At 34.4% G+C, this 25,740-nt stretch overlaps 1 protein-coding gene across 1 annotated transcript in view; it reads right to left on the bottom strand.

Annotated features, from left to right (window-relative positions):
* Positions 1–3,375: 3,375 nt before the first annotated feature.
* The window catches only part of LOC138706191 (synaptobrevin-1-like), a 36,156-nt gene continuing 13,791 nt past the window's right edge, over positions 3,376–25,740 (bottom strand). The window contains exons 4-6 of the mRNA XM_069835213.1: positions 13,325–13,404; positions 11,400–11,451; positions 3,376–3,642 (exon numbers count right to left, since the gene is read on the bottom strand). Coding sequence (XP_069691314.1) covers positions 3,530–3,642; positions 11,400–11,451; positions 13,325–13,404 — 245 coding nt within the window. The 3' untranslated portion in view covers positions 3,376–3,529. The remainder of the gene's footprint in view (positions 3,643–11,399; positions 11,452–13,324; positions 13,405–25,740) is intronic.

The raw sequence follows: 25,740 nt of genomic DNA, 5'->3' as shown, positions 1-25,740 counted from the left end.
TGTCTGTCTGGATGTTTGTTACCTTTTCACGCGATAATGGCTTAACTGATTTATATGAAAATTGGAATATAAATTAAGTTCGTTATAACTTATATTTCAGGCTATATGGCATTCAAAATACTTTATTTAAAAGGGGGGTTATAAGGGGGCCCTGAATTAAATAAATCGAAATATCTCGCTTATTATTGATTTTCATGAAAAATATTGCATAACTAAAGTTTCTGTAAAAATAATTTCCGATAAGTTTCATTCTATACAAAATTTTGATAGGGCTGATATTTAATGAGATAAATGAATTTTAAAATTACAATAACAACGCCATCTAAGGCGCTGTACTGAAATAAAAACAAATGACTTCGTCTATAAGGGGCCTTGAACAACAATCGAAAGCTATTAAACATAGCCTAAGAGAATGTTTCTGTGTTTGTATGAAGTAATATTGGAAGCTAATTAATTGTTTAATTATTATTTCACCATTGGAAAGTGTAGTTTCTCTAGATGTTCATAATTCTACAATGTTATTACAGTAACTTCTGAAACATATAGCAAGTAATATAAAGTATACACATTAAAACTAAATGATATGTCAATCTTCATTAAACTATAGTTGCATGTAATAACAATTAAGAAACATGGTAAAGGAATTGTCATTGCACCAAATGATTGCTCTCTGGACCAAAATGACCGCATTTTAATTATTTAAATACAATTTAAATTAAGTAACATATTAAACGATTTATCCTTCTATCAAACACGAATGTTCCCTGGATCAAACGTCCTATTTTAATTATGTAATTACTTTATATTTATTTCTAACAGGTGCAGCGGAGCGCACGGGTATGGCTAGTAGGTAATAATTATAATAATAATAATGATAATGATGATGATGCTAATGCTAATAATAATAATAATAATAATAATAATAATAATAATAATAATAATAATAATAATATATTAGAACAATATTGGTATTTCAATTGTTACATGAATGCATACAGTTTCATAACCAACATATATTCAATTACAGTTGGCAGAATATACGATTTTAGGGAACTGGTGAATGAAAGTAAGTTGCAACCACATTGTGAAGAATAGCTTTTTAATATTACAAATAAAGCTCATAATACATGGAAACATCAACCACTCAAGTAAGTAGAATCTCAAACATTGTCCGACTCACTCAACTCTCTACGGTTAACAATGAAGTTTCCATTTAACATTTCTCTGCATAATGACATGGTTAAAAACACGAGACAGCAGCATTGCTAAACATTAACTGGAAATTTCATTGTGATGTATTTCAAGTGCACTATGCTTTTGCAGATGAGAAAATGCTGGACAGATGCAGGTAGGCCGAGATTTACGTCACTGTATAGGCCAGATGGAATCCACTCTTACATCATATAAACGCGACAAAGCATCAACAGCTTTACCAGGGATTGAGAATGTAAACGAAATAAAATATATACACAAAACTATCAACCGCTAATAATGGTTTAGTACACCATTATTTTTATAAAACAAAGACTGTTTATATGTATGTATCTGTGTGCGTTTGTGTGATCAACCCTATCACAAAAAAAAAAAGTTATAGCCCAGACTAAATAAACTGCTATTTTGAATTTAATTTTTTCTTTAAATAAAGACCCATTAATATTTTACTAAAGACATATTCAAATTGCAACCTGTATTTAAAATACAGAGGAGAAACTGCTGTACGCAGAGGACATGGCAAAAGCAATTCTTTCAGCATCAACCATGTTGAAAATACACATTAAATACATTAAGAGCAATATCTATCAAAACTTAACCATTCCTATTCCACGACTCCAAAATGCTAGAAATTACATCTTCCCTAAATTTCAATAATAATTTATTTTAATATAATGTGAAGTAAATTTTCACTAATTCTAAAAATATGCATATTGCATAAGTTCAAATCAAGTATAATCTTATAATACACATATATACATGAATCGGTTATTGTTGAAAGGAACTAAGTCCACTTTTTAAAGTTTTGAGATAGTCGAAAAAAACTGTTTTGTGGATAATCTATCGAAGATTAAACCAACATATATTGTACACATATATTTTCGATAGATTATTCACAAAACAGTTTTTTTCGATTATCTCAAAACTTTAAAAAGTGGACTTAGTTCCTTTCAACAATAACCGATTCACATGTACATTTATTTTCATAATATACTATATATTCATGCATTCACATTCATCTAATTTAAACACATTAACAGCAATATATATCAAAACTTATGTATATCAGCAACAGAAATTTAAACCTTACCCATTTCACGATTTCAAAATGTTAAAATTACATCTTCCCTAAATTTCAATAATACTGCACTTTATCAAATTCAGCAGTTCTATTTTAATACAGTGTGAATTAAATTTCCGTTAATCCTAAAGACTTAAAGATAAGCACAATGCATTTGTTCAAATTAAGGCACTTACATAATTATATAAAACTTCTATTTAATTATTTATTTGTCCCATCAGCCTCAAGAAGTGTTAATTTTTGCCAGTAAACTTTCAGATTCATCCATAACTAGTCACTGTACTAATATTTCTCATCAAGTCAACCGCAATAAAAGCCATGAAACCAAATAAAGAAAGAAGTGACGTATATTCTGTATGCTACAACAATTTCGAAGTCCATGTGAATTTTAGTTTCTCAAAACTAACTGGTTTATCGAAATTTGTTGTATTTATCAAGAATTCAATAACTGAATACTATGAATATAGATATATAAATTATTACGAAGACTTCATCTACAAGCACCCCAGTTTGAATGCATTTCATACTTTCACTGAAATATATAACAGCTATTTCTGCATAATAACAATAAATTCAAACCTCATAGCACCGAACTTTTCTTATGCAGGCAAAAGCTTGGATTCTTTCTGCAATATAAATAACTAGGTACTATTGAAAACCGTAAGGTCAAGAAAAATATATAACACGGTCATAAGACACAATACTTTGGAGAAGGCTATTATTATCAGCTCACTGTTGAACAGAAATATACAAGTCATACACTTTCTCAGGAAAAGAACAAAACAGTTTACCATCTTAATCCCTGGTGTTGGAAGAAAGAGTACACAACATAATGCACTTCGTGCTCGTTAGCAAGAGATAAGGCATGTCATCACAAGTATTTTACCACGAATATTGCCCGTTTCAATTATACAAACATATTTATATTTACGTTTATATTCATATATATATATAACTCTGCCTCTCCCATTAAATTATGCTACCTGTGGCACATTTGTTTCTTTCCAGGAACCAAGAAGCAAAACTAGTTAATTCGAACTGATACTAATTTCAGTAAATAATGTCTTTTATATGCTACAAAATAGTAAATTTCTCTCTTTTATTTTTAAAATATGTTTCCCATCAACTACATACAGTATGTGGTCTCCAAAAATATTGTTCGCATTTCTTTTTTTTTCTGGAAATAAAGGCTGCTTGTTACAAAAATAGCTCATCTGTGTGACTCTGACGACTCGGCTACTGTGCAGGTGCAGGTGCAGGCTGCGTGTGCTGTGCATTTGTAGACTCTGTGACAACCTGTGCTGGCTGTGAAGGTGAATCATCACTGGACACAGCTGAAGTAGCCCACACTGCAACACACGTACATTATTATAATCCCGTTGCTCTTATTTCCGGCAGCCAATCACACTGCAGGTTGACTACATTTAAACGTGTGCGTCTTGTGATTCGCTGATGATGACGTTATACATTTCCTAAGGCTCGATAAATACTTAATATAATCGCCCGCCATTTTGGCTCTTTCGTTGGCGTTCGCAGAAAGCACACGAGGACGTTACTTGCCGCTCAATTACTTGTTGAATTAAGGTACGGTCACACATCGCTACTTTTGCTGCGCAACTTTTGTACTGCAGATGCAAAAGTTGCGTATCGTGTTCACACGTAAGCCAAAAGTAGCGCGCTGCACACTACTTTTCGTGCTGTGCAACCCGAGTGCTGCAAAAGTTGCAACTGGAGGTTGCGAGTCTGTTCACACACAAGGCGCTACTTTTGCAGCCGCAGTCATGCTGTAGGTTTCCATCTCTGTGTTGACTTCTCAATATACATTTTGTGGTTATGTTCGCATTATTAAGAAACTCATGCGAAAGCTTCCTTATCTATTATTTGCTTTTCTGTCGTATCTAGTATTCAGAAATTGACATTATTTTTACTATAAAGCTTTTAAAAACGCCTATATACTTAAATGATAACCAACAGTATATTCACGTAATCAATGTTGGCAACCCTCCTGTTTGGAACTACGCTACGGAAAATTTTAAAAATGAATTATATCGTCAGCAATTATGCTCAGACTGTGTTGTGTATTTAATAACTGTTACAAATAATTTATTTTCATCATATTTAACATTAAAATATATCCAAAAAAAAAGTATCACTGGCACATTTGTGTGGTAACACTGGTTGCAACCGCAGCAAAAGTTTCAACAAAACCTATATCAAAAATGCTGTGGCTGCAACCCTGAGAACCCTGTTCACACGTCGCTACTTTTAAGCTGCGCGCAGCATGGAAAAGTAGCGGGCAGCAGGTTCGGCAGCCGCTAGTTTTCAGGTTGCACTGTTGTTCACACGTCGCAGTACGAGAGTTGCGCAGTTTTTTGTACTGCAGCACTGCAAAAGTAGCGACGTGTGACCGTACCTTTACTGTGTTTTTGATTCATTATCATAGGAGCTACGACATGATAATGTTTAACGGTGTGGCAAATAGATTCCTTGTCTGGTAGCTCGACAACGAAAGAACAAAAATGGCGAACGATACTACCTATCTAGACTTTAGAGAGCCTTCACTTCCTAAGACGTAAGCATAGAGGGGGAGTCACGCCGGGAATAACAGCGTCGCGACTATACTTTCCAGACTGTTACAAGAACAGCATGACATCGCTGTAACACAGGATTTTGAAGTTACAGGAACCTCACATACACACAACATGAGCACTTGTTGCAGACTCAGTGAGATTTGATGCAACATACAATAACTTTCCCAAGTTACAAGAACAAATACCAGATTTTTCTTACCACTGCCACAGTATCTCCATTAACATATGTAATATCAATGCCTCTATGTGTAAAAAGGATAGAGTTTAGTTATACGGGATGGGTGAGAAGTCACTTCCTGTTTTTAAACACCTACTTCTCAAAAGGTTTACACAATAAAACCCCCCTTTTTGCTCACACACTGCCATTAACTAAATTACTGGCTTTTAAGGAACCCAGAGGTTCATTGCCACCTTCACATAAGCTCGCCATCAGTCCCTAACTTGAGCAAGATTAATCCTGTCCCATCATATCCCACCTCCCTCAAATTCATTTTAATATTATCTTCCCATCTACGCTTCGGTCTCCCTAAAGGTCTTTTTCCCTCCGGCCTCCCAACAAACACTCTATATGCATTTCTGGATTCGCCCATACGTGCTACATGCCCTGCCCATCTCAAACGTTTAGATTTAATGTTCCTAATTATGTAAGGTGAAGAATACAATGCATGCAGCTCTGCATTGTGTAACTTTCTCCATTCTCCTGTAACCTCATCCCTCTTAGCCCCAAATATTTTCATAAGAACCTTATTCTCAAACACCCTTAATCTCTGTTCCTCTCTCAAAGTGAGAGTCCAAGTTTCACAGCCATACAGAACAACCGGTAATATAACTGTTTTAAAAATTCTAACTTTCAGATTTTTTGACAGCAGACTAGATGACAAAAGCTTCTCAACCGAATAATAACATGCATTTCCCATATTTATTCTGCATTTAATTTCCTCCCGAGTGTCATTTATATTTGTTACTGTTGCTCCAAGATATTTGAATTTTTCCACCTCTTCGAAGGATAAATCTCCAACTTTTATCGTTCCATTTCGTACAATATTCTGATCACGAGACATAATCATATACTTAGTCTTTTCGGGATTTACTTCCAACTCTCTCTCTTTACTTGCTTCAAGTAGAATTTCCGCGTTTCCCTAATCGTTCGAGGATTTTCTCCTAACATATTCACGTCATCCGCATAGACAAGAAGCTGATGTAACCCGTTCAATTCCAAACCCTCTCTGTTATCCTGAACTTTCCTAATGGCATATTCCAGAGCGAAGTTAAAAAGTAAAGGTGATAGTGCATCTCCCTGCTTTAGCCCGCAGTGAATTGGAAAAGCATCAGATAGAAACTGGCCTATACGGACTCTGTTGTAAGTTTCACTAAGACACATTTTAATTAATCGAACTAGTTTCTTGGGAGTACCAAATTCAAGAAGAATATTATATAAAACTTCTCTCTTAACCGAGTCATGCGCCTTTTTGAAATCTATGAATAACTGATGTACTGTACCCTTATACTCCCATTTTTTCTCCAATATCTGTTGAATACAAAAAATCTTATCAATAGTCGATCTATTACACCTGAAACCACACTGATGATCCGCAATAATTTCATCTACATATGGAGTTAATCTTCTCGAAAGGATATTTGACAAAATTTTGTATGACGTCAACAAAAGTGATATTCCCCGAAAGTTACTACAGTTAGTCTTGTCCCCCTTCTTGAAAGTAGGTACGATTATGGACTCCTTCCATTGTTCTGGTACAATTTCCTTTTCCCAAATAGCAAGTACAAGTTTATAAATTTCGCTAGATAATACACTTCCACCCTCTTGTATTAATTCTGCTGGAATTTGATAAATACCTGGAGACTTATACTTTTTCAGATTTTCTATCGCAATTTCGACTTCAGAAAGTGTGGGTTCCGGTATAAATGGCTCAGCAGTTTGTATTTCAATTTTGTCCCGATCATTTCTACTTGGCCTATGTATATTTAATAGATGCCCAAAATAGTTTTTCCATCTGTTGAGGATTGAATGAGAGTCTGCAAGCAAGTCACCATTCTCATCCTTGATCACATTTACCCTTGCCTTATATCTATTTTTAAATTCCTTTATACCCTTATATAAATCTTGAATGTTTTTATTCTTACTATTTGTTTCTACCTCATTCAGTTTTTCCTTCAAGTAATCTCTCTTTTTATTCCTAAGTGTACGACTTGCTTCCCGTCTTTCATTGAAATAATTATCTCTATTCTCCTCAATTGGATCCTGTAAGAATTTCAATTTTGCCTGTTTCCTTCTATCTACTGCAATGGAACAATCTTCATCAAACCATGGTTTCTTTTTCTTAGTTTCATGATAACCTATGCTCTGCTCAGCTGCAATTTTGATATTATCTCGGATATTGTCCCACACGCTATTAATATCTAACTCTTTCTCACCTTCGTTGGAAGTTGCTAAAGCAGCAAACCTATTTGAAATTTCAACCTGATAATGTTGCTTAGTTTCCTCGTCCTTTAATTTCAAAATATTGAATCTACTAATATTAGCTTGTTGCTCTACTCGCTTGGCTACTGATAGTCTTTCTCTTAATTCTCCAATTACCAAATAATGGTCAGAATTACAGTCTGCCCTCCTGAAAGTTCGAATGTCTACGATACTAGTATGTCTTCGTTTATCTATCAAGATGTGATCTATTTGGTTGTGTGTCATTCCGTCTGGAGAAGTCCAAGTATATTTATGTATATCCTTATGGGGGAATGTTGTACTCTTGACAATTAAATTTTTTGATGTGGCAAAGTTGACTAACCTAACTCTATTGTCAGTACTACTTACGTGTAGGCTCTCTTTTCCAATTGTTGGTTTAAAAATATCCTCCTGTCCTATTTTAGTGTTGCAATCCCCCAATAAAACTTTCATGTGATATCTAGGTAACTGATCAAAAATGTGTTCCAATTCCTCATAGAAGCTATCCTTTATATGGTCGTCTTTCTCTTCTGTAGGGGGCATGAGCATTTATAACTACGATATCGCACCATCTACCCTTAAGTACTAAATACGATAACCTGTCACTGATAAATTCGACCTTTTTTACTGCTGATTTTATTCGTTTATGTACAAAGAATCCTGTTCCTAATTGGTGATTAATGTTTCCTTCCCCATAATACAACAAGTAATCGCCTATTTGTGATATGCCATTCCCATCTAACCTAACCTCTTGTACTCCTCTATCCGCAACCTGAGGACGCGCCATGCCGTGATGATAGGGACCCACAATACATGGCTGAACATATTACTGTAAATAATAATAATAATAATAATAATAATAATATTATTATTATTATTATCATTATTAAAGTCCAGGATAACAGAGAAAGTATGGAATTGAACGGGTCACATCAGCTCCTTGTTTATGCGGATGACTTGACTATATTAGGAGAAAATCCACAAAAAATTAGGGAAAACACTGAAATTTTACTTGAAGCAAGTAAAGAGATAGGTGTGAAAGTAAATCCCGAAAAGACTAAGTATATGATTATGTCTCGGGACCAAAATAGTGTACGAAATGGAAATATAAAAATTGGAAATTTATCCTTTGAAGAGCTGGAAAAATTCAATTATCTTGGAGCAACAGTAACAAATATAAATGACACCCGGGAGGAAATTAAACGCAGAATAAATATGGGAAATGCGTTTTATTATTCGGATGAGAAGCTTTTATCATCCAATCTGCTCTCAGAAAAGCTGAAAGTTAGAATTTATAAAACAATTATATTACCGATTCTTCTATATGTTGCGAAACTTGAACTCTCACTTTGAGAGAGGAACAGAGGATAAAGGTGTTTAAGAATAAGATGGTTAGGAAAATATTTGGGGCTAAGAGGGATAAAGTTGCAGGAGAATGGAAAAAGTTACATAACGCAGAACTGCATGGATTTTATTCTTCACCTGACATAATTTTATTTGTATTTATTTCTACGAATTATGTTACCTAATTACTTTAATTTATCAATAATATTACTCTTCACCAAAGAGGACATGGTTGTATTGAAGGCTATTAATGTTATAAAATAAATAAACATTATGTTCTTCAGTTTAAGATTCCACATTTTACTGATTATTTTATCCACTTTCCGTGATAGTAAATAATTCTGTGTGTTATTTATAAGTATTTTAGGCAGCACTTCATGGAGCCTGTTTCTATCTTTTTTTTAACTTAGCTGCAGCGTTTAACATTTACCTCAAATGTTAATTTATTAGCTGTTAGTATTATAAATTATTTTATCAATTTTATTTTGTCTGTCATATATAACAACACTGAAAGTTAAATAGGCCTTTCATACAAAATAACTCCGCAAATAGTTGTAATGACGCAAATGAAATTTGCAACCGCCATTTTTCAATGAAGAGAAGCACTTTTTTCTCGTCAATTGGCAAAGCAAAAACACTTTACTACAATGCTTTTAAAACACGCTCGGTTCCACTTTCAAAGTACGTTCTAAAATCGACTCAATCTATCTAAATTTTAAATCTGCCGCCACAAATTTGTACTTGGTATTGTACTCGGTTCAACCGAGTAATGATGTCACAGTAACTGCTCCGAACCGCTCCGTCCCCAGCCCTAGCCTCTATGTGTAAAAAGGATATAGTTATACAGAGTGGGTGAGAAGTCACTGTTTTTGAACACCTATTTCCTCAAAAGGTTAACACAATAGAAACCCTCATTTTTGCTCACACACTACCATTGCATGTGCGAAAGTCCCAATTCAATATGTGCTCCAGCATTTTTCAAGACATTTCCTCAAAAGAACAGGTACAGTAGTGGCAAAAAAAAAAAAAAACTGGACCGACCCTTGTAGCTGATTTCAGAGCCTTGTTCACTCAAGAGCATGATAGACTGTTAACTAAGATTTTCGTGGTTCGAATCCTGCCTGGGAAGTAAACTTTTTTTTTGTTCCTTATTCAAATTTCTTCTCAATACTTTTCGATTGCAGCGATATTTTACTACTTAATTAACTTATTATTCCCAGAACATAAATTTTACCAGCAATCGAAAAGTATTGGAAATAAATTTGAATAAGGAACAAATAGTAATATTGTTACAAGAGCGGTATGTTGACGTTTTCATGGTCGAGGAAAAGAATGAATCGTACATTATTTTGTGCGAAGATCGTTTATTACATACCTGAAAGACGAATTTCTAATTAGTTGCAATGAAATCTCCATGTTGGTTTCTGTTTAATGATGGCAACTTCGGAAAACCAAAATATCTTTCTTCAACATTGTTGCTATAAAATGTTTTCTGTGCTTACTATACTCCAGCAGGCCGTGATATACGTCTGTCTTTTTTTTTTCCCCCAGTCTATAAATGCGAACTTAAAACAAACGGTAAGGTTATGTAATGATTTATTTTTCATTTTAATATTTTAACAATATTATTTATATGACATATTGCAGTAATAACATCGGCATCTGGAATCTTGTTGATTTTTTCACGGCTTCCTTAATGTTACTTGTATCAGGAATACAATAAGTTTCGTGGAGTAGTAGACTTTTACTTAATTTTTGCAAATATTTAAAAACAATAATTAACATTGCAATTTAGGTGAAATTGCAGTGGTAAGTTTCCAATTTATAATTATTACTATGTTAAACGTCTCTAAAAATAATATGTTAAAAGCCTAAAGCAGTAAAATGAATGTCGCGCTTAAGTGCTAAGAAGAGGGAAATTGTTATGTGTGTTACGTTGGGAATACTGAATGTGGTATTTCACACTTACCGCATATTGGTTTTGTGCGGAAAACAAGCAAATACGCACGATCTCGCACAAAAAAAGGATTCGAACCACGAAAGTCTTAGTTACCAGTCTATCGTGCTCTGGAGTGAACAAGGCTCTGAAATCAGCTACAAGGGTCGGTCCAGTTTTTTTTGCCACTACTGTACACTTTCCACAACTTTTCTTAGGTATAATCTACGGGAGTAGCAGCCATGACTTCATGGATCCTAACTTAAAATCACTACTTCTTTTTTTTTAATTTTAGTGTCATATTTTCAGAAATTTAAGGTCATTTTTCTGTGATTTCTAAATCATCAACTTCCAAGTCCTAGTTACAACATGTGTTTAATAGTGTAGTATTAAAATGTCTCCTTTACTTATGCCTATACTTTATGTGAAAGAAGTCTAAAGCAGTGGTTCCCAAACACCACGAAATTGTGACATAATAGAAATGCAACCCGCACACCTCATATAATGAATACGTGACTGGCTGTATTGTTAATTTTTTGGACTGTAAAAATGATCAGACACTATTATTGATCTCAATAATATTGCTTAAAAACTGTATTATGTTTTCATCATAGGCGTTTTCAAACATATTTTTACTGCAAATAAAATGTTTTTCAATAACAAGAAATAAAATAAGGTGTGAAAATAAAGCAAAGATATCGTGAGTTACTACTACCCTCTAGAGGGGTGTCATGATATGCTATACTTAAACTTACCAAGGCATCAGTATCAACTTACCAATTATGATGATAACTAATATCACTGCAATTATTCCCATGATGATCATCATCTACAACAAAGCCAGATATAACATCATTAACCTTACAAATAGGGAAAAACTCAGGGAAAACCACCAGTTCATCAAAGCAAGCAGAACTCGAACCCACACCTGAATAAAGCAATTCACCAGTTTGTGAGACACCAACAGCGAACTTTGCAGAAATAAGGGAAGCCTTTAAAATGGGATGGAAACTAGCGCAACGCAGACATTTAAGGAACTATTGGGTCAGAAACTGCAGATGAATGACACAGAATTTCTATATAAATGTAGGGTTAGCTTTAAGTTGAGTTTGGCCATTTTTGTCATGTAAGAAGGTTAACAGACAAAGTCCAGGATTATAATGTCCATACGTCAAAATGTCCATGGAATAATGTCCACGTTGAAAATATCCATGTTAAATCATCCAGAGTCAAAATGTTCATAGTTCTATAATGTCCCCTTCACTCTGATGTCCAGAGTCAAAATGTCCATAGTTCTATAATGTCCTCTTCACTCTGATGTCCAGAGTCAAAATGTCCCTAGTTCTATAATGTCCTCTTCACTCTGATGTCCAGAGTCAAAATGTCCCTAGTTCTATAATGTCCTCTTCACTCTGATGTCCAGAGTCAAAATGTCCATAGTTCTATAATGTCCTCTTCACTCTGATGTCCAGAGTCAAAATGTCCATAGTTCTATAATGTCCTCTTCACTCTGATGTCCAGAGTCAAAATGTCCCTAGTTCTATATGTCCTCTTCACTCTGATGTCCAGGGTCAAAATGTCCATAGTTCTATAATGTCCTCTTCACTCTGATGTCCAGAGTCAAAATGTCCATAGTTCTATAATGTCCTCTTCACTCTGATGTCCAGAGTCAAAATGTCCATAGTTCTATAATGTCCTCTTCACTCTGATGTCCAGAGTCAAAATGTCCCTAGTTCTATAATGTCCTCTTCACTCTGATGTCCAGAGTGAAAATGTCTCCTCTTCACTCTGATGTCCAGAGTCAAAATGTCCATAGTAGTATAATGTCCTCTTCACTCTGATGTCCAGAGTCATAATGTCCATACCAGCTCTATAATGTACACTATATCCATTGTTCATGGTAGTTACAGTAACCTGTGTAAAAATTTTCAAATGCAGAACTAATCAGAACTGAATTTTTTTAAAGATGGAACAAAATCCTCAGTCAGTGCCATCACAGAAGGGTAAGCCACTTCTTTCTTTTCATGGATACCTGTACCAACATCATGACTTTAATAGAGATAGGACAAAAATAATTGGCAATACAGGAACATGAACCTCCCAAGCCTGAAAGGCATGCAGCACACAAACAACGCGGTAGAAGACTGGCACAATCTTCTTCAACGCGTGATGGCTGTACATCCATCCACTTGGCGGTTTATACAGTGCCTAAAGCGCGAAGAAAATGGAATTTGGACACAAATATTGCAAGTAAGAGTGAGGCATACACAAATTAAGAGAGCGGGGAATGAAATGTATTTGACTAATCAAAGGCAAATTCTCCAGATTGTAAGAAACTACAACACATACAAAGAAAAAGGAGAAATTCTCTTAAATCTTAAAAGTGGGGCTCCGGTTCCCGATGATTAATAAATTATTTGTACGAGTTATGGAATAAAATTTATTGTGTTCTATTCAAGCAGAATTTTCCTTTGAACTTTATCATATGGACGTTCTCTAGTATGGACTATATAAGGTGGAAGCTGTAAGAAATATAGGACAGATATGTTGAATTAAAGTGAGCATCTGACTATGTTCGACAAGTCGTATTTTGATTAGGTTTTATTTCTTGGTCTTGCTAGCCAGGGTCAACAAAATTATCTGAGATTATGCATAAAGTTAAATTTTACCAATTAATGGAGATTTAAAAAATGTCTCTGTACCTTGAGGTTTTTCCACCAATATTTCCGCTTCAGTTTGCCAGCCTGCTGCTCAAACTGTGAAGCTCCCTGCTGCAAGGCATCTGTAAAAATTAAACATCACGTACTACGTAAGTACCTTTGCATTCATTCCATCAAGTTGGTAAAATCCCTTTTTATGTATTTTACCGTACTTTTTACTGATCTCAATCTCTTTTTTGTTCACATTCTTATCAATTCACTTAATTCACAAATTCTGCCTTAAAAATGAACACCTTCTTCGTCTTTTTGAAGTAGACAATGAATTACTATTTTCAATACATCACATTAACAGTCAACAGCTAAACTCACTTCATTAGGAATCTGCTCAGCCAAGTGGAAGTGTAGACCGAGTAGGAAATCGCAGTGACATATGGTCTAGCCTACGTGAGTCAGCGAGAAGACAACAAGAAGCAGAATCAGGTGTGCTTTACAGGAGATCAAGAGAAGGTGCGGTTAATGTTCAGAGAAGATGTCAGGATGCGAAAAGTATGATGGATGAAGAGATAGTGATTTCGTCACCACAAGGCAGTATTTTATCGTTGAAGGGTACATTTAAGGGCCAAAAAAGTTATAATCTTAGAAGTTGGTGCATGAGCGGTAAAAAATAAATAAAAGGTCTGAATGAAATTACAACAGGAAGTTTGGTGATATAGAGATCAGGTTGGAAGTTAAAAAAAAAAAAGTTGGGAAATTAAAAAGTGGCTAGTTAATAAATATAGTTATCGATTGAAGGTTATTGTAAAGAAGTAAATCTTCGAAAGTGATGTGAAGTTATGATAGATGATCTTAGTGATAGTATTTATAATTTTCTATGGTTTTTTCTGAGTGTTGATTGTGGTTAAGAAATGAATGATCAAACTAAAGTGAACTAGATACTCCTGTCAAGATTTAATAAGATTATAATGACGTGTATTAGGTAGAAAAAAGATCCCAATGATTGTAACCGGGTGAAGTGTTACGAGTTAGATGTAATGTAGAAAGACGGAATTATGTATAAATTTAGTTAGCAAGATTAGAATGCTGAAAGGAACGTAAGTGTGTAACGAACAGATGGTGGACATGTAAGATCATTAGGAAGAAATTGACTGATTGGAGTTAAGTTAATAGCGAGAGTAGATGAGTAGGCTGTCGAGATTGCATGCTAATTGCAGTTATATTAATAGAAAGTTATGGTGAAACCCGTATACATAAGTTGTGGTACACCATAACTAATATAAATGTTGATGACAAATAAATATCTATCTAAACTCACTTCTTTATCATTATCATTATCAAACTAGGGCAAGGAAAAGATGTTAAGAGATAAAACCAAACCAACTAACGATTACATGTAGATCTAAAACATGGTTACACTTTTACAAGTAAACACTGGCCTACTAACTTTATTTAAAAAGTTTTGTAGCTTGATTTATGGTTTACAACCTCAAGAGAGTTGTAAACACACACCCAAGTTACAAAAAAAAGAAAAATACCAATCTCTAATGGGGCAAAGCCTCTTGTGATCAGGGAAAGTTTGCTTGTCAAAAATCCCCTCAAATGACCAGTTTGGGAGTACCAAACTTATTCTAATCTTACACAAATGTTCAATGTTGTTCTTACATAAATGATGAAAGAGTAGTGGAACGAAGAAAAATTCTCTCCGGCACTGGGATTTAAACCCGGGTTTTCAGCTCTACGTGCTGATGCTTTATCCACTAAGCCACACCGGATTCCCATCCCGGTGTCGGATCGAATCGTCTCAGTTTAAGTTCCACCTCTTGGGTTCCCTCTAGTGGCCTGCCCTCTGCACTACGTCATAGATGTCTATGAACGTAGGACAATGTCCACATATGTGCAGAGGTGCACCAGTTATGAGTGACTGGTTGGCCGGGATCCGACGGAATAAGTGACGTCTTAAATCACAAAGTGATTTACACATATCATATATATTATTTTAATGTATATATGAAGTTTCCATGCAGATATTCTGCTGGAGAGAATTTTTCTCCATTCCACTACTCTTTCATCGTACGATGATGCAGAATATCTGCATGGAAACTTCATATGTACTTCGGTACATTAAAATAATATATACCTTACAAAAATGTTATTACTAGTTGACTCTTATTATGCTAGTCAATAATTTGATATAAGTCTTCATCACTTCACTATTACACTCTACATAACTCGACTACTACTTCTTTCCACTGTATAAGTTGATATCCCACACTAATCCACTGTTCACCTAGTTGTGTCATGAATTCATCAGCCATCTGGTTTTTGGATGCCCACTGTTCCTCTGTCCTATTCTTGAGTCCCACCATGCTAACCTGTATGTCCATATGGACAAGTCTATTTTGAACACAAGTCCTCCCCAATATCAATTGATCTTTTGAGCTCTTTTTTCCATATCATATAAGCCACTGCCTTTTCTTGCTTCTTGGTTTTAATTTTACGTGTAATAGTATATCGCTAGTTTAGACTTCAGTAATGCATGCATACATTACTAAATATTTTTTTTCTAAAATATATGAATATGATAAGAGCCTAAACAAACTGTATTTTGGAACTGATCCTTATTTAACAGTATACAATAGGTAGTTTGCATCTGTACCCATTCAAGACAAAACTTTAATTTATGCTCAATTAATTATGTAGACTTCCCCTCTCCTTTCTGAAGCTTGATCTCACACCTGCTCAATCTGTAGCTTCCTGCATAGAATGCACAGTTCCCTGATTCTGAATAGTAAAAGCAGGACCCACAGACAATACACATAAACATCGTTTATAAACTAGGGCCAGGCAATAAGCTAATCATCTACTTTTTTTTTTTTGTTTACATTCAATTTCAGGAAATGAAAATAAACCTACAAAAATTCCTCTTTGTGTGTCTGTCTTGGAAATAGTAGTTCAATAAAACTTCTTTTATATGTTTAGTACTTATACATTTTTGACACAATCCTTTTTTTTTTTTTTTTGTCTAATATCTCGGCAAAACTCCTATACTTTCCATGTTAATTTATTTTGAATATACATTTTATGCTTATTCGTTTTTTTTTTACACTTACACAATCGTATTTTAAACCCCTAGAGATACCAAACATCATTCATATGTCCTAAATCAATTTTGCTTGAAATTATGTTTGCCATGAATATACAGTATATGTGTCCATTGTTACTTTGAAATCCGAAGCTTCCCATGCTTGCCTCAAACAAGTGTGTTCTTTAATGATACTTCCTGCTTTACAAACAGCGAAACGTTTCACAACATCATGATTTAACTAAACAATTTATGGAACAGTTATCACAATTTTGAGGGCATTGTTTATTCCTCAAGTGCAAGAAGTCGAAAATAACTTAAATGTTTGTAAAATAATCACATGGTAAGAACAGGGTAAGTCAATTTCGTAAACTTTTCTGAACTGGAGTTTGAAATGTAATTTATTACCCAACCTTGGCTCGAGGCTCTAAGATTTCCTATAATGATCTTAAATTCCTCAAGAATATGTGTTATAAATTTAAGTACTGTATTATACTGGTGACAGATCTCAGTACTAATCGCGATTACCGAAACTGTGGTGACACACTAGGTCCCGTCTGGTCAACAGCTGGATTACCATAGAGGAAACAATTTTCTCTATGTACATACATATATGTTTGTTTCCCTCCTGGACAACACCTAAAGTTCATACTTTCTTTTGATGTTTGTTCATTGTTTCTTGATATGGGAATTTATTTGTTAAAATTGTTATATGCTTTACAATGTAAACTGATACAATTTATATCATTACTATTTATATTATTTTGAAAAGAGATTTTATAACCTATAAAATTTGTATCATCATGCCAAAAATGTATATTATTTTGTAATAAAACATATTTTTAAAATCAACCCTAACCTCAACAATAGCGTCGTAATGGAGACAAATTGCAAATCTGAAAAAGAAACCAGTTCCAGTTTGTAATCCATTATTTACTGAAATGAAACATCTTTCAACAGCCTTCTATTGCTCTCTCTCTCTCTCTCTCTCTCTAAATATATATATATATATATATATATAATTCGTAATTTGTTAATATTGTGACAGCGACGTGAGATTCGAACTCACGACCAGCGCCCCGCAAGAGAGCAGATCGCACAGAGCACTGAGGGACGGCGCACGGCGGAGAGAAGAGAGGGGGTGTATTACGTCAACGCGACGAGGGGAGAGTGCGCGCGCAGCTGCTACTTACGTAGTAAAGGGGGACAGACCCTCCCGAGTCTTCTAGAGAAGTCCGTCCGAAGTGGAGATAGCCAGATAATTCGAGAAGTCGTACTTTCCAGAAACTGTGGTGTGAGTATAAATTACGCGCGAAAGTGAACGCGAGGCAGTTTCAGTTGATTAGTCAGCCAGTCAGTGAGTAAGCCAGAGCAAGCAAGCCAGTCTTGTGTACCGGAGTTCGGCTCGAGTGTGCGTCCGCAACTGTGCCAGCATCCAAAGGCCTGAGTTCGAGTGCAGTGGACCGCAGTTGGAAGGACCTGAGTTCGAGTACAGTGAACTGTCTCTGAAGGTCTGTGGTTCGAGATACTGTGAACTCGAGTGACTGTGCTAGAAGAACTGTGAACCGAGAACTGATAGTTCTGATTTGTAAATAGTGCTTTGTAAATATTAGTTAAGATTAACAGTTCATTGTTGTTCGTAATAGTCCAAGTAAATTGTCATTGCCGTAAGTGGAGTGCTATAACGAATACTGTGTTGAGGAAAATCCTATTGTTGACGAGAGCGTTTAAGGTGAATTGTAGAAAGGAATTATTGTTGGAAGAATAAAATCCTATTGTTGAGTTGAAATAAATTTACAATATATTTCTTTTTACTTTTCTCACATCTGCATTAAATTTCTCCACTATATCTAATAGTAGCCAAATTCATTTGCTAGCCATTCATTTTCGTTTCTATTTCATATAATACAATGGAAGGGATAACAAAATTCCACAGCAGAAGCTATCATGACGTCCTAAATAATATAAATCAAGATGATTCGAAACCAAAGATTATTAAAATGTTACTTTCGTCCACTGGGCCGTGCCTCAGCGCGATTATCTTGTTCTGGAAACAGGATTCAGTTCCTGATCGCGATCGGGACAGTGACACACTACAAGCCCGATCGCAATTAGGTTGATAATCGCGATTAGTGACTGTAGTCTGTCACCAGTATTATAGACTCAAAGATGACTTAACTATGAAGTTCTAAACTTCTCTTGTGAAATATTTTACTAAAGTGACTTAATTTGTTCTTCCCGTATAGTCTTAAAATGCTATTTCATAAGTTATTAAATATTTCAGTTAGGCTATACATTCTTCCCACTTAGGCGTTTTTTCCTTTAGACGCCCATAAAAACGTATAAATTATATTTTACTCTATATTGTGCAATGGTTACTGTATGGTGTCGTCAGCTAATTTGTTTCATTGTTTGCATTATCTCAACCCGCCCTCCAAAAGTTACACAAAATATTGCAAAAGTATTTAGTATAGTCACGTCACTGTCAGGTTTTTTCAACATATTAATCCAGTCAGTCCTAATTAAAAATAATGATATAACGAATTCTTTCAGTATACTTGCAAATATTTTCCTTCAACTGTAGAACAACATTGGTGTTTATATTTCTTATCTCTGGTCATCTCTTTTCCCTCTTTATCAGCTATCAGGATGAGATTATTTAGTTTCGTAAGAGTGTAAATTAAGAAAAACATTCTTTTTCTTCAGCGACTGTTGATAACAGTGATAGTTATCACCACATACAAAACGTACTTTTTGTCGAACTACTTAAAGTTAGGTCCGAGTTTGTATTAAAGTGAAAAGTAGGATGTTTAAAAAAAAGTACACACGATATTTCTCAGTGTTTATTATTACTTTGCAACCAGTAGGTAATGGTTTGCTAAAGTAGAATTATTCAAATATTCCTACTGAGTATCACATTGCCTGGGCCCCTGCAACTATAGATAGGCAATCTCTTCTTTGTCATTCTGTGTAACTTAGTCCATTTCCATAACTGTAGTGATGTCACTGATAGTGACTCTGAGATAATCAAACAAAAAGTTTATCTCCTATTCTTTCATCTATCAGATAAGGGTGTCACACTGACACGTACAGCATGCCCATAGATAACATCAACAGACGCATTAATTTTCTAATAAAAATTATTATATTTCATGTTCATCATTCCCAAATAAACTGGCTATTACGTATTGACTATAACAAAATCTGACCAACAGTTTCAGAAATCACTGTGTTTATGTGCCAATAAAAACTTGAATTTCTTAAACAAATTACATGCATGATGATTTTTTAACAAAAAAAGCCGCCCTAAATAAGGGTTCGAATAGATCGGCCTACTAATCAATTCATAAAGAATAATCATGAAAACCAATTGTGTGACAATTTGAAAGGAAAAAGAAAACATTAAGATAAATGATCTGAAAACATAGGAAATCATTTACAATAAAAGTTTGTTGGGTACAAATGATTACTGATTATAGCTAAGGATGATTTTAACACACGAGATCCTATGGCATCAATCGTTGTATCAGAAATTTTAAATGGTTCAAGTTGATTTAAAGTTTCTCGTGCCACGGGCACCAAACATGAGCCCAAGAACTGCCCAATGTGTGATGTGGTATTGTGCTCCAAGATGCTGACAACAAGGCTCATAGATGACTTGTTTTTCACGACACACCTCTTATGGCTGTTGCTCAAGCATCTCGAAACGGATTGTGGGATCAAGAATGACACTGTTATCCTTCTGCCGATCAATTACGATGATATCAGCAAGTCTAGTAGAGCCATCAAAAGAGATGCAACCAATCTCCTCATAAACCTCATAGGAAGCATTCTGATGGACTGAAGATGCGATGAGAGAACGAACCGTATTATGTCTGTTGATTCGGAGCAATTCTCCATGATGGCAGAAACCCAAGATGTGAGGAAGCATTTCTTGCTCGTTGCATCTTCTGCAACGGGTTGAGTCAAGAGTTCTACCAGGGAGAGTACATACAGGTATTGTATTATCTTAATGGTTTGCGTCCATTGACTGCTCGAAAGTCCCTTTTTGGTTGAGATCCACGAATTACCTTTCTTCCAGTGAGAATAGAAAACTTAGTAAAGAACATATGAAAGTGTTACCATAATTATGAAACAGTGTGTTTCTTTGAAAAAGACAACAATGGAATAATAGAGACTGTCACAGGAAGTGACGAGTGCTAGCTACTACAGTATGTTACAGAACTTCTGTGACCTCTCTCTAGACTGGAGAATCATGACCTGGAAAACAATGTTCACTCAATACAGCACACCATTCTACATCTACAACTCTGTAAAACAATTAATTACACGGATCTCTGGTGACTGTATCAACAGTAGACACTTTCCAATAATATGGCCTCCACGATCTCCAGGTTTCAATCCAATCAACTTTCGGTTGTGGTGTTACCTTAAAGACCAAGTAATCGTGGTACACCCAACTACACTACAGCAACTGAAATATGTTATCTCGCGAGAAACTGGGAATATTCAAAGATGCTGTCTGCAAATTTTGTGCATGGTATCACAGAAACAGTGGTGTTTATTGAACAAGAGACATATTCCAAATGTTTTGTAAAAACCAAACCCCGTTGTCTGCCCAAAACGATAATTTACTTTTTTCCCTTACAACAAAAAATATTATAATATTATAATATTCATGATGCTTTAAAGTTCTTAGTGACTTCTGAATATATATATCATCATAAGTCAGGCATTCTCAGAGTTAAGAACAGCAACATACTCTAAATGAACATTTTCTTACTTTAATTTTTACAGATATAAAAGATATATCTACATATATAATTTGAACTGGTAATGGAAATTACGGGAAAACGGATGAACGGATTTTAATGAATGACCCTCATTTTGAAGCTTGGCATCCAAGGATTTTCAGAAAAATAGTAACTTTCAGTGAAGAGTTAGTTTTCCTACATAATTTTCCTATTTTCTAAAATACATCTTTCGTCAGTTTTGAGAACTAATTGCATTTCAGAATAAAACAAAACACACACTACAATAAACAGTAGGCTATTAAACGAAGGCCATGACATGCAGGATTGCTGACATATTTAGAGCTCAAATTCAATTCATTATTAAAAACTTCAAGACTTACTAAAAATAATTTACAGGTCTGATTCTGCGGTGTGTAATTTTCTGAGTACAGCTGTGTATTGGATATTAAAATCTACAAAACTTGAGGTGGTTTGATGATATTATTACCATTATAGTTAAAGCCACGATGTGACTATTTTTCATTAATTATACATATTAATGCTATATTGATGATATGAAAGTGAAACGTTTCGGGGTTATATAAGTAGATGTAGAGAATATCTTAAATTAGATCTTCATTTCTATAATTTACTAAGTGGCAGCTATTATAACTACAAAACATGCGTTAGATGATAATATTGTTATTAAAAATCAAATATTTTTATAGTTATTAATCAAGTGGGGCTGGATATTTTTCGTATACTTAATGGCGGTGTGGTGTAGATACTTATATGCGTCATTCTCTTCAGTATTGGCTCGAGAGAGCGCAAAAATTACAGTTCCTAAGGAAAGATCAAAAGGTATTACTTATTGATAAAATCAGAGGCCTACAAAATTTTGTCATCTCCCGATCATTTCAGCAAGATCTCTTAGAAGGATAAAATAATTTTACCCTCTATATTTCAAGCTCTACATGCAGCAGCTATACCAAGATGCTATGTCTATTGTTCGAAAGCATAGCAAACTTGACTTTTTTATCTTTCACCTACAATCCACAATGACCTGAAACAGCTCCCACATGAAAAACCCACTGATCGTCCTGACATTGTTACTTGCATTTTTGCATTGAAACTCAAAAACTGAAGGGAATAGGTTCAAGAGAAAGTATTTGGCATAAAAAAAAACATTCAGAGGAAGTATATTTCATTATTATGGAAGCAAATAACTTTCTAAATGTCTGATATTTTTCAATGAAAATAAATCTGGAAAATTTTTATTTGAACGTCTAATGAACTTAGTTTGCAGCATTTGCTGTACAAGCCACTAGTATAATTATATTAGCACAACTGTATATTTGAAATTGTACTCCATATACAAGTTGTATTTTGTTGGAGGAGCAAATATTCAGTGACATCCAAAAGTATCTCAAAAGAGAAATAGTGTTTCGTGGAGCGAGTGGGTTACATAAGCACTGAACTCATCCCTTGATCATGTATCATATCCCTTCATTCATAATTCGCTAATGGGAGGATGACTATCACAACTACGCAAGATATTTCAGCTAAAAAACATGTATTTCATGAAGAGTGGGAAGAGCAATCCTTATGTTGTTAATAAAGGGAAAATATATGGTGTATGACTTGTTACAAAGTATAACTAGGAATACCAAAGTTTAAAATACAGAGACATTATTCTACAGCAGCCATCGTCAACTGGTCTGAGCACTAGTTTCGAGCAGAGAGTCTTGGCTGAGGTGGGAATACTGTGCAATGTGTTGAACCAAACAAACACATTTAATTCAGAGCATAGTAACAGCTGGCTGGGCAGTAGGAATATGTTCAAAAGGCATCAACTTCGAACAATTCCACAATGGAGGAAGAGTCATTTCTGTTTGCAGAATAGAGGAATGTCCACATGCTTGGTTTGCGATAAGGTATTAAATACCGTAATCGAAAGAAATTTAACCTATAATCTTTTCGCTGTAAGAAAAATCCTAATGTGAACAATAGCACGTGACTGAAGCGAGGCTTCATTGGCCGCTGTTTGGCACCAAGATTCTCAGTATGTGTTCCCGCCTACTGTTGTACATTCTGTTTCATGTTAAACATTTCCCGTTACTCGTCAAGTAGGCCTAACCTCACTACTATGCATTTGTTTGCTTAGGTAACATTTACTTTATAATTACTGTAATTAAATTATTTTTAAGTCCTATGCCTTCACAATGGACAATTGAGGATGCAGAAGCCATACTTCAGTACCACGTGCTTACGTGAACAACTACGAGCTCAAGTGACGCCAGCTGGTTACAAGAACAGACTACCTCGGTATTACTGTTGGTATTCATCCGCGTTCATAGTACATAACAAAATATAAAAGTAAATTTTCTTTTACATAGCGTTTTACATGTGAGTGAAGTTAAATGTTTCATCGTATTTAAGAACTAGAATTAAATTTTTTATTTTCAAATAATACAAGATTGTAGTTTCCAAATCTGTACTAATAATAAATCTGTAGCCGAAATTTTTCTGGTAATTTTCGATTTTCTAAAAAATAATTGGTGTTAACATGTATAATTAACCATCCTGAAACCGAAAATCGCTTTTTTTTTAATTTTTGTCTGTCTGTCTGTCTATGTTTGTTACCTTTTCACGCGATAATGGCTGAACGGATTTCGATGAAAATTGGAATATAAATAAGTTCGTTGTAACTTAGATTTTGGGCTATATGGCATTCAAAATACGTTATTTAAAAGGGGGGTTATAAGGGGGCCTGAATTAAATAAATCGAAATATCTCGCTTATTATTGATTTTTGTGAAAAATGTTACATAACAAAAGTTTCTTTAAAAATGATTTCTGATAAGTTTTATTCTTTGAAAAACTTTGATAGGACTGATATTTAATGAGATAAATGAGTTTTAAAATTAAAATAACTGCCATCTGAGGTGGTGTTTTGAAATAAAAAACAAATGACTTCATCTATAAAGGGCCTTGGACACAACAATCGAAAGGTATGAAACATAGCCTACAGACAACGTTTCTGTGTTTGTATGAAGTACTAGAGGAAACTAAATTAACCGATTTGTATAATTATTATTTCATCATTGGAAAGTGTAGTTTCTCTGGATGGACATAATGCTATAATGTTATTACAGTAACTTGTGAGTGAATTGAGGACAGGTAAGATTAAAATAGCTTCTTATGCACAGAAAACTTGATAGGTTATTCTGTATATTCATTTCCTGTATTTCTTAAAATAATGTTTATGAACATATTCATTTCTATCTCAGAGAATTAACGAAAAATGAGAGTGTATTGATTTAGTAAGCAGTAATAGTACGTTAGCTTAACAATCCATTATTTTATAATTCAAATTTTAACTATGCTCAATTGAATCGTGTTAAAATACATAAAATATATATGCAATAAATGCAATGCAAAAAAATTGGGTAATGAGCCAAGCAGATTATGTTGCGCTGTTGTAAAAGCTGTTCCTCCTGAGATTCAAGAGCTCCCACAACAAATTAAAAACTTTCTAATTCGAGTACATCCGTTATCAACACACTTTTTACATAATACAATATAATATAATATAATATAATATAATATAATATAATATAATATAATATAATATAATATAATATAATATAAACATAATAAATCTGTAGCCAAAATTTTTCTGTTAATTTTCGCTTTTCCAAAAATAATTGGTAATAACAATTAATAACATGTTAAAGGAATTGCCATTGCACCAAATGAGTGGTCTCTGGATCAAAATGATCGCATTTTAATATTTTAAATATAATTTAAATTATGTAACATAATAAACGATTTATCCTTCTATCAAACACGAATGTTCCCTGGATCAAATGTCCTATTTTAATTATGTAATTACTTTATATTTATTTCTAACGGGTGCAGCGGAGCGCACGGGTACGGCTAGTATGAACTATATTTTCCTGCGTCATGTGAGTGTTTCGATTGGGAGCCAATCACAGGTATGACAGCAATGTGCTTATGTTTACATTAGGATTTTTCTTACAGCGAAAACAGTATACAACCCCATTATTCCACTTGTCAAGAGAATGATTAAGAGCAATATGAGGGACAAGAACGAACTGCTCTCATTGAACAATTAAAGGAAGCTCTAAAGTTAGCTTTGGTACTGCTCAACCACAACCTTTGAGGAATTTTTCCAAGTACTAAAAGACCTTCATATGGAATTTGAATCAAGCAGGACATGGAAAACCTTCAGCCGTATTTCCACGTGTTTGCTGCTCCATTTTCTAATGACTATAATATTGTAAGTGCTGAAAGCCAAATGGAAATTATTGATTTGTAAAATCACATAGAATTGAAAGATAAATTTAAACACAAAGATAACCTTATTGAGTTTTACAATCTCCAATAAAGATTTCCCTGTTTACACAGACTCACTGCCAAAATGTTATGTAGCCTAGCATATGTTTAGGACCACATATATGTGTGAGCAGTCATTTTCTCTTCTGAAGACTACTAAATCCTAACAAATCCTAACATAAATCCTATATGGAGATCTGTACTACCCCCAAGATTTCATCCCAGTGTATTTTTAACTACTGTAGATGAAATGAGGGAGAAATGGAGTGTGTTGGTGGAATGAAAGAG

This window comes from Periplaneta americana, chromosome 1 (assembly GCF_040183065.1).
Source record: "Periplaneta americana isolate PAMFEO1 chromosome 1, P.americana_PAMFEO1_priV1, whole genome shotgun sequence".
NCBI lineage: Eukaryota > Metazoa > Arthropoda > Insecta > Blattodea > Blattidae > Periplaneta > Periplaneta americana.
This window is presented reverse-complemented; position numbering and strand designations above follow the sequence as displayed.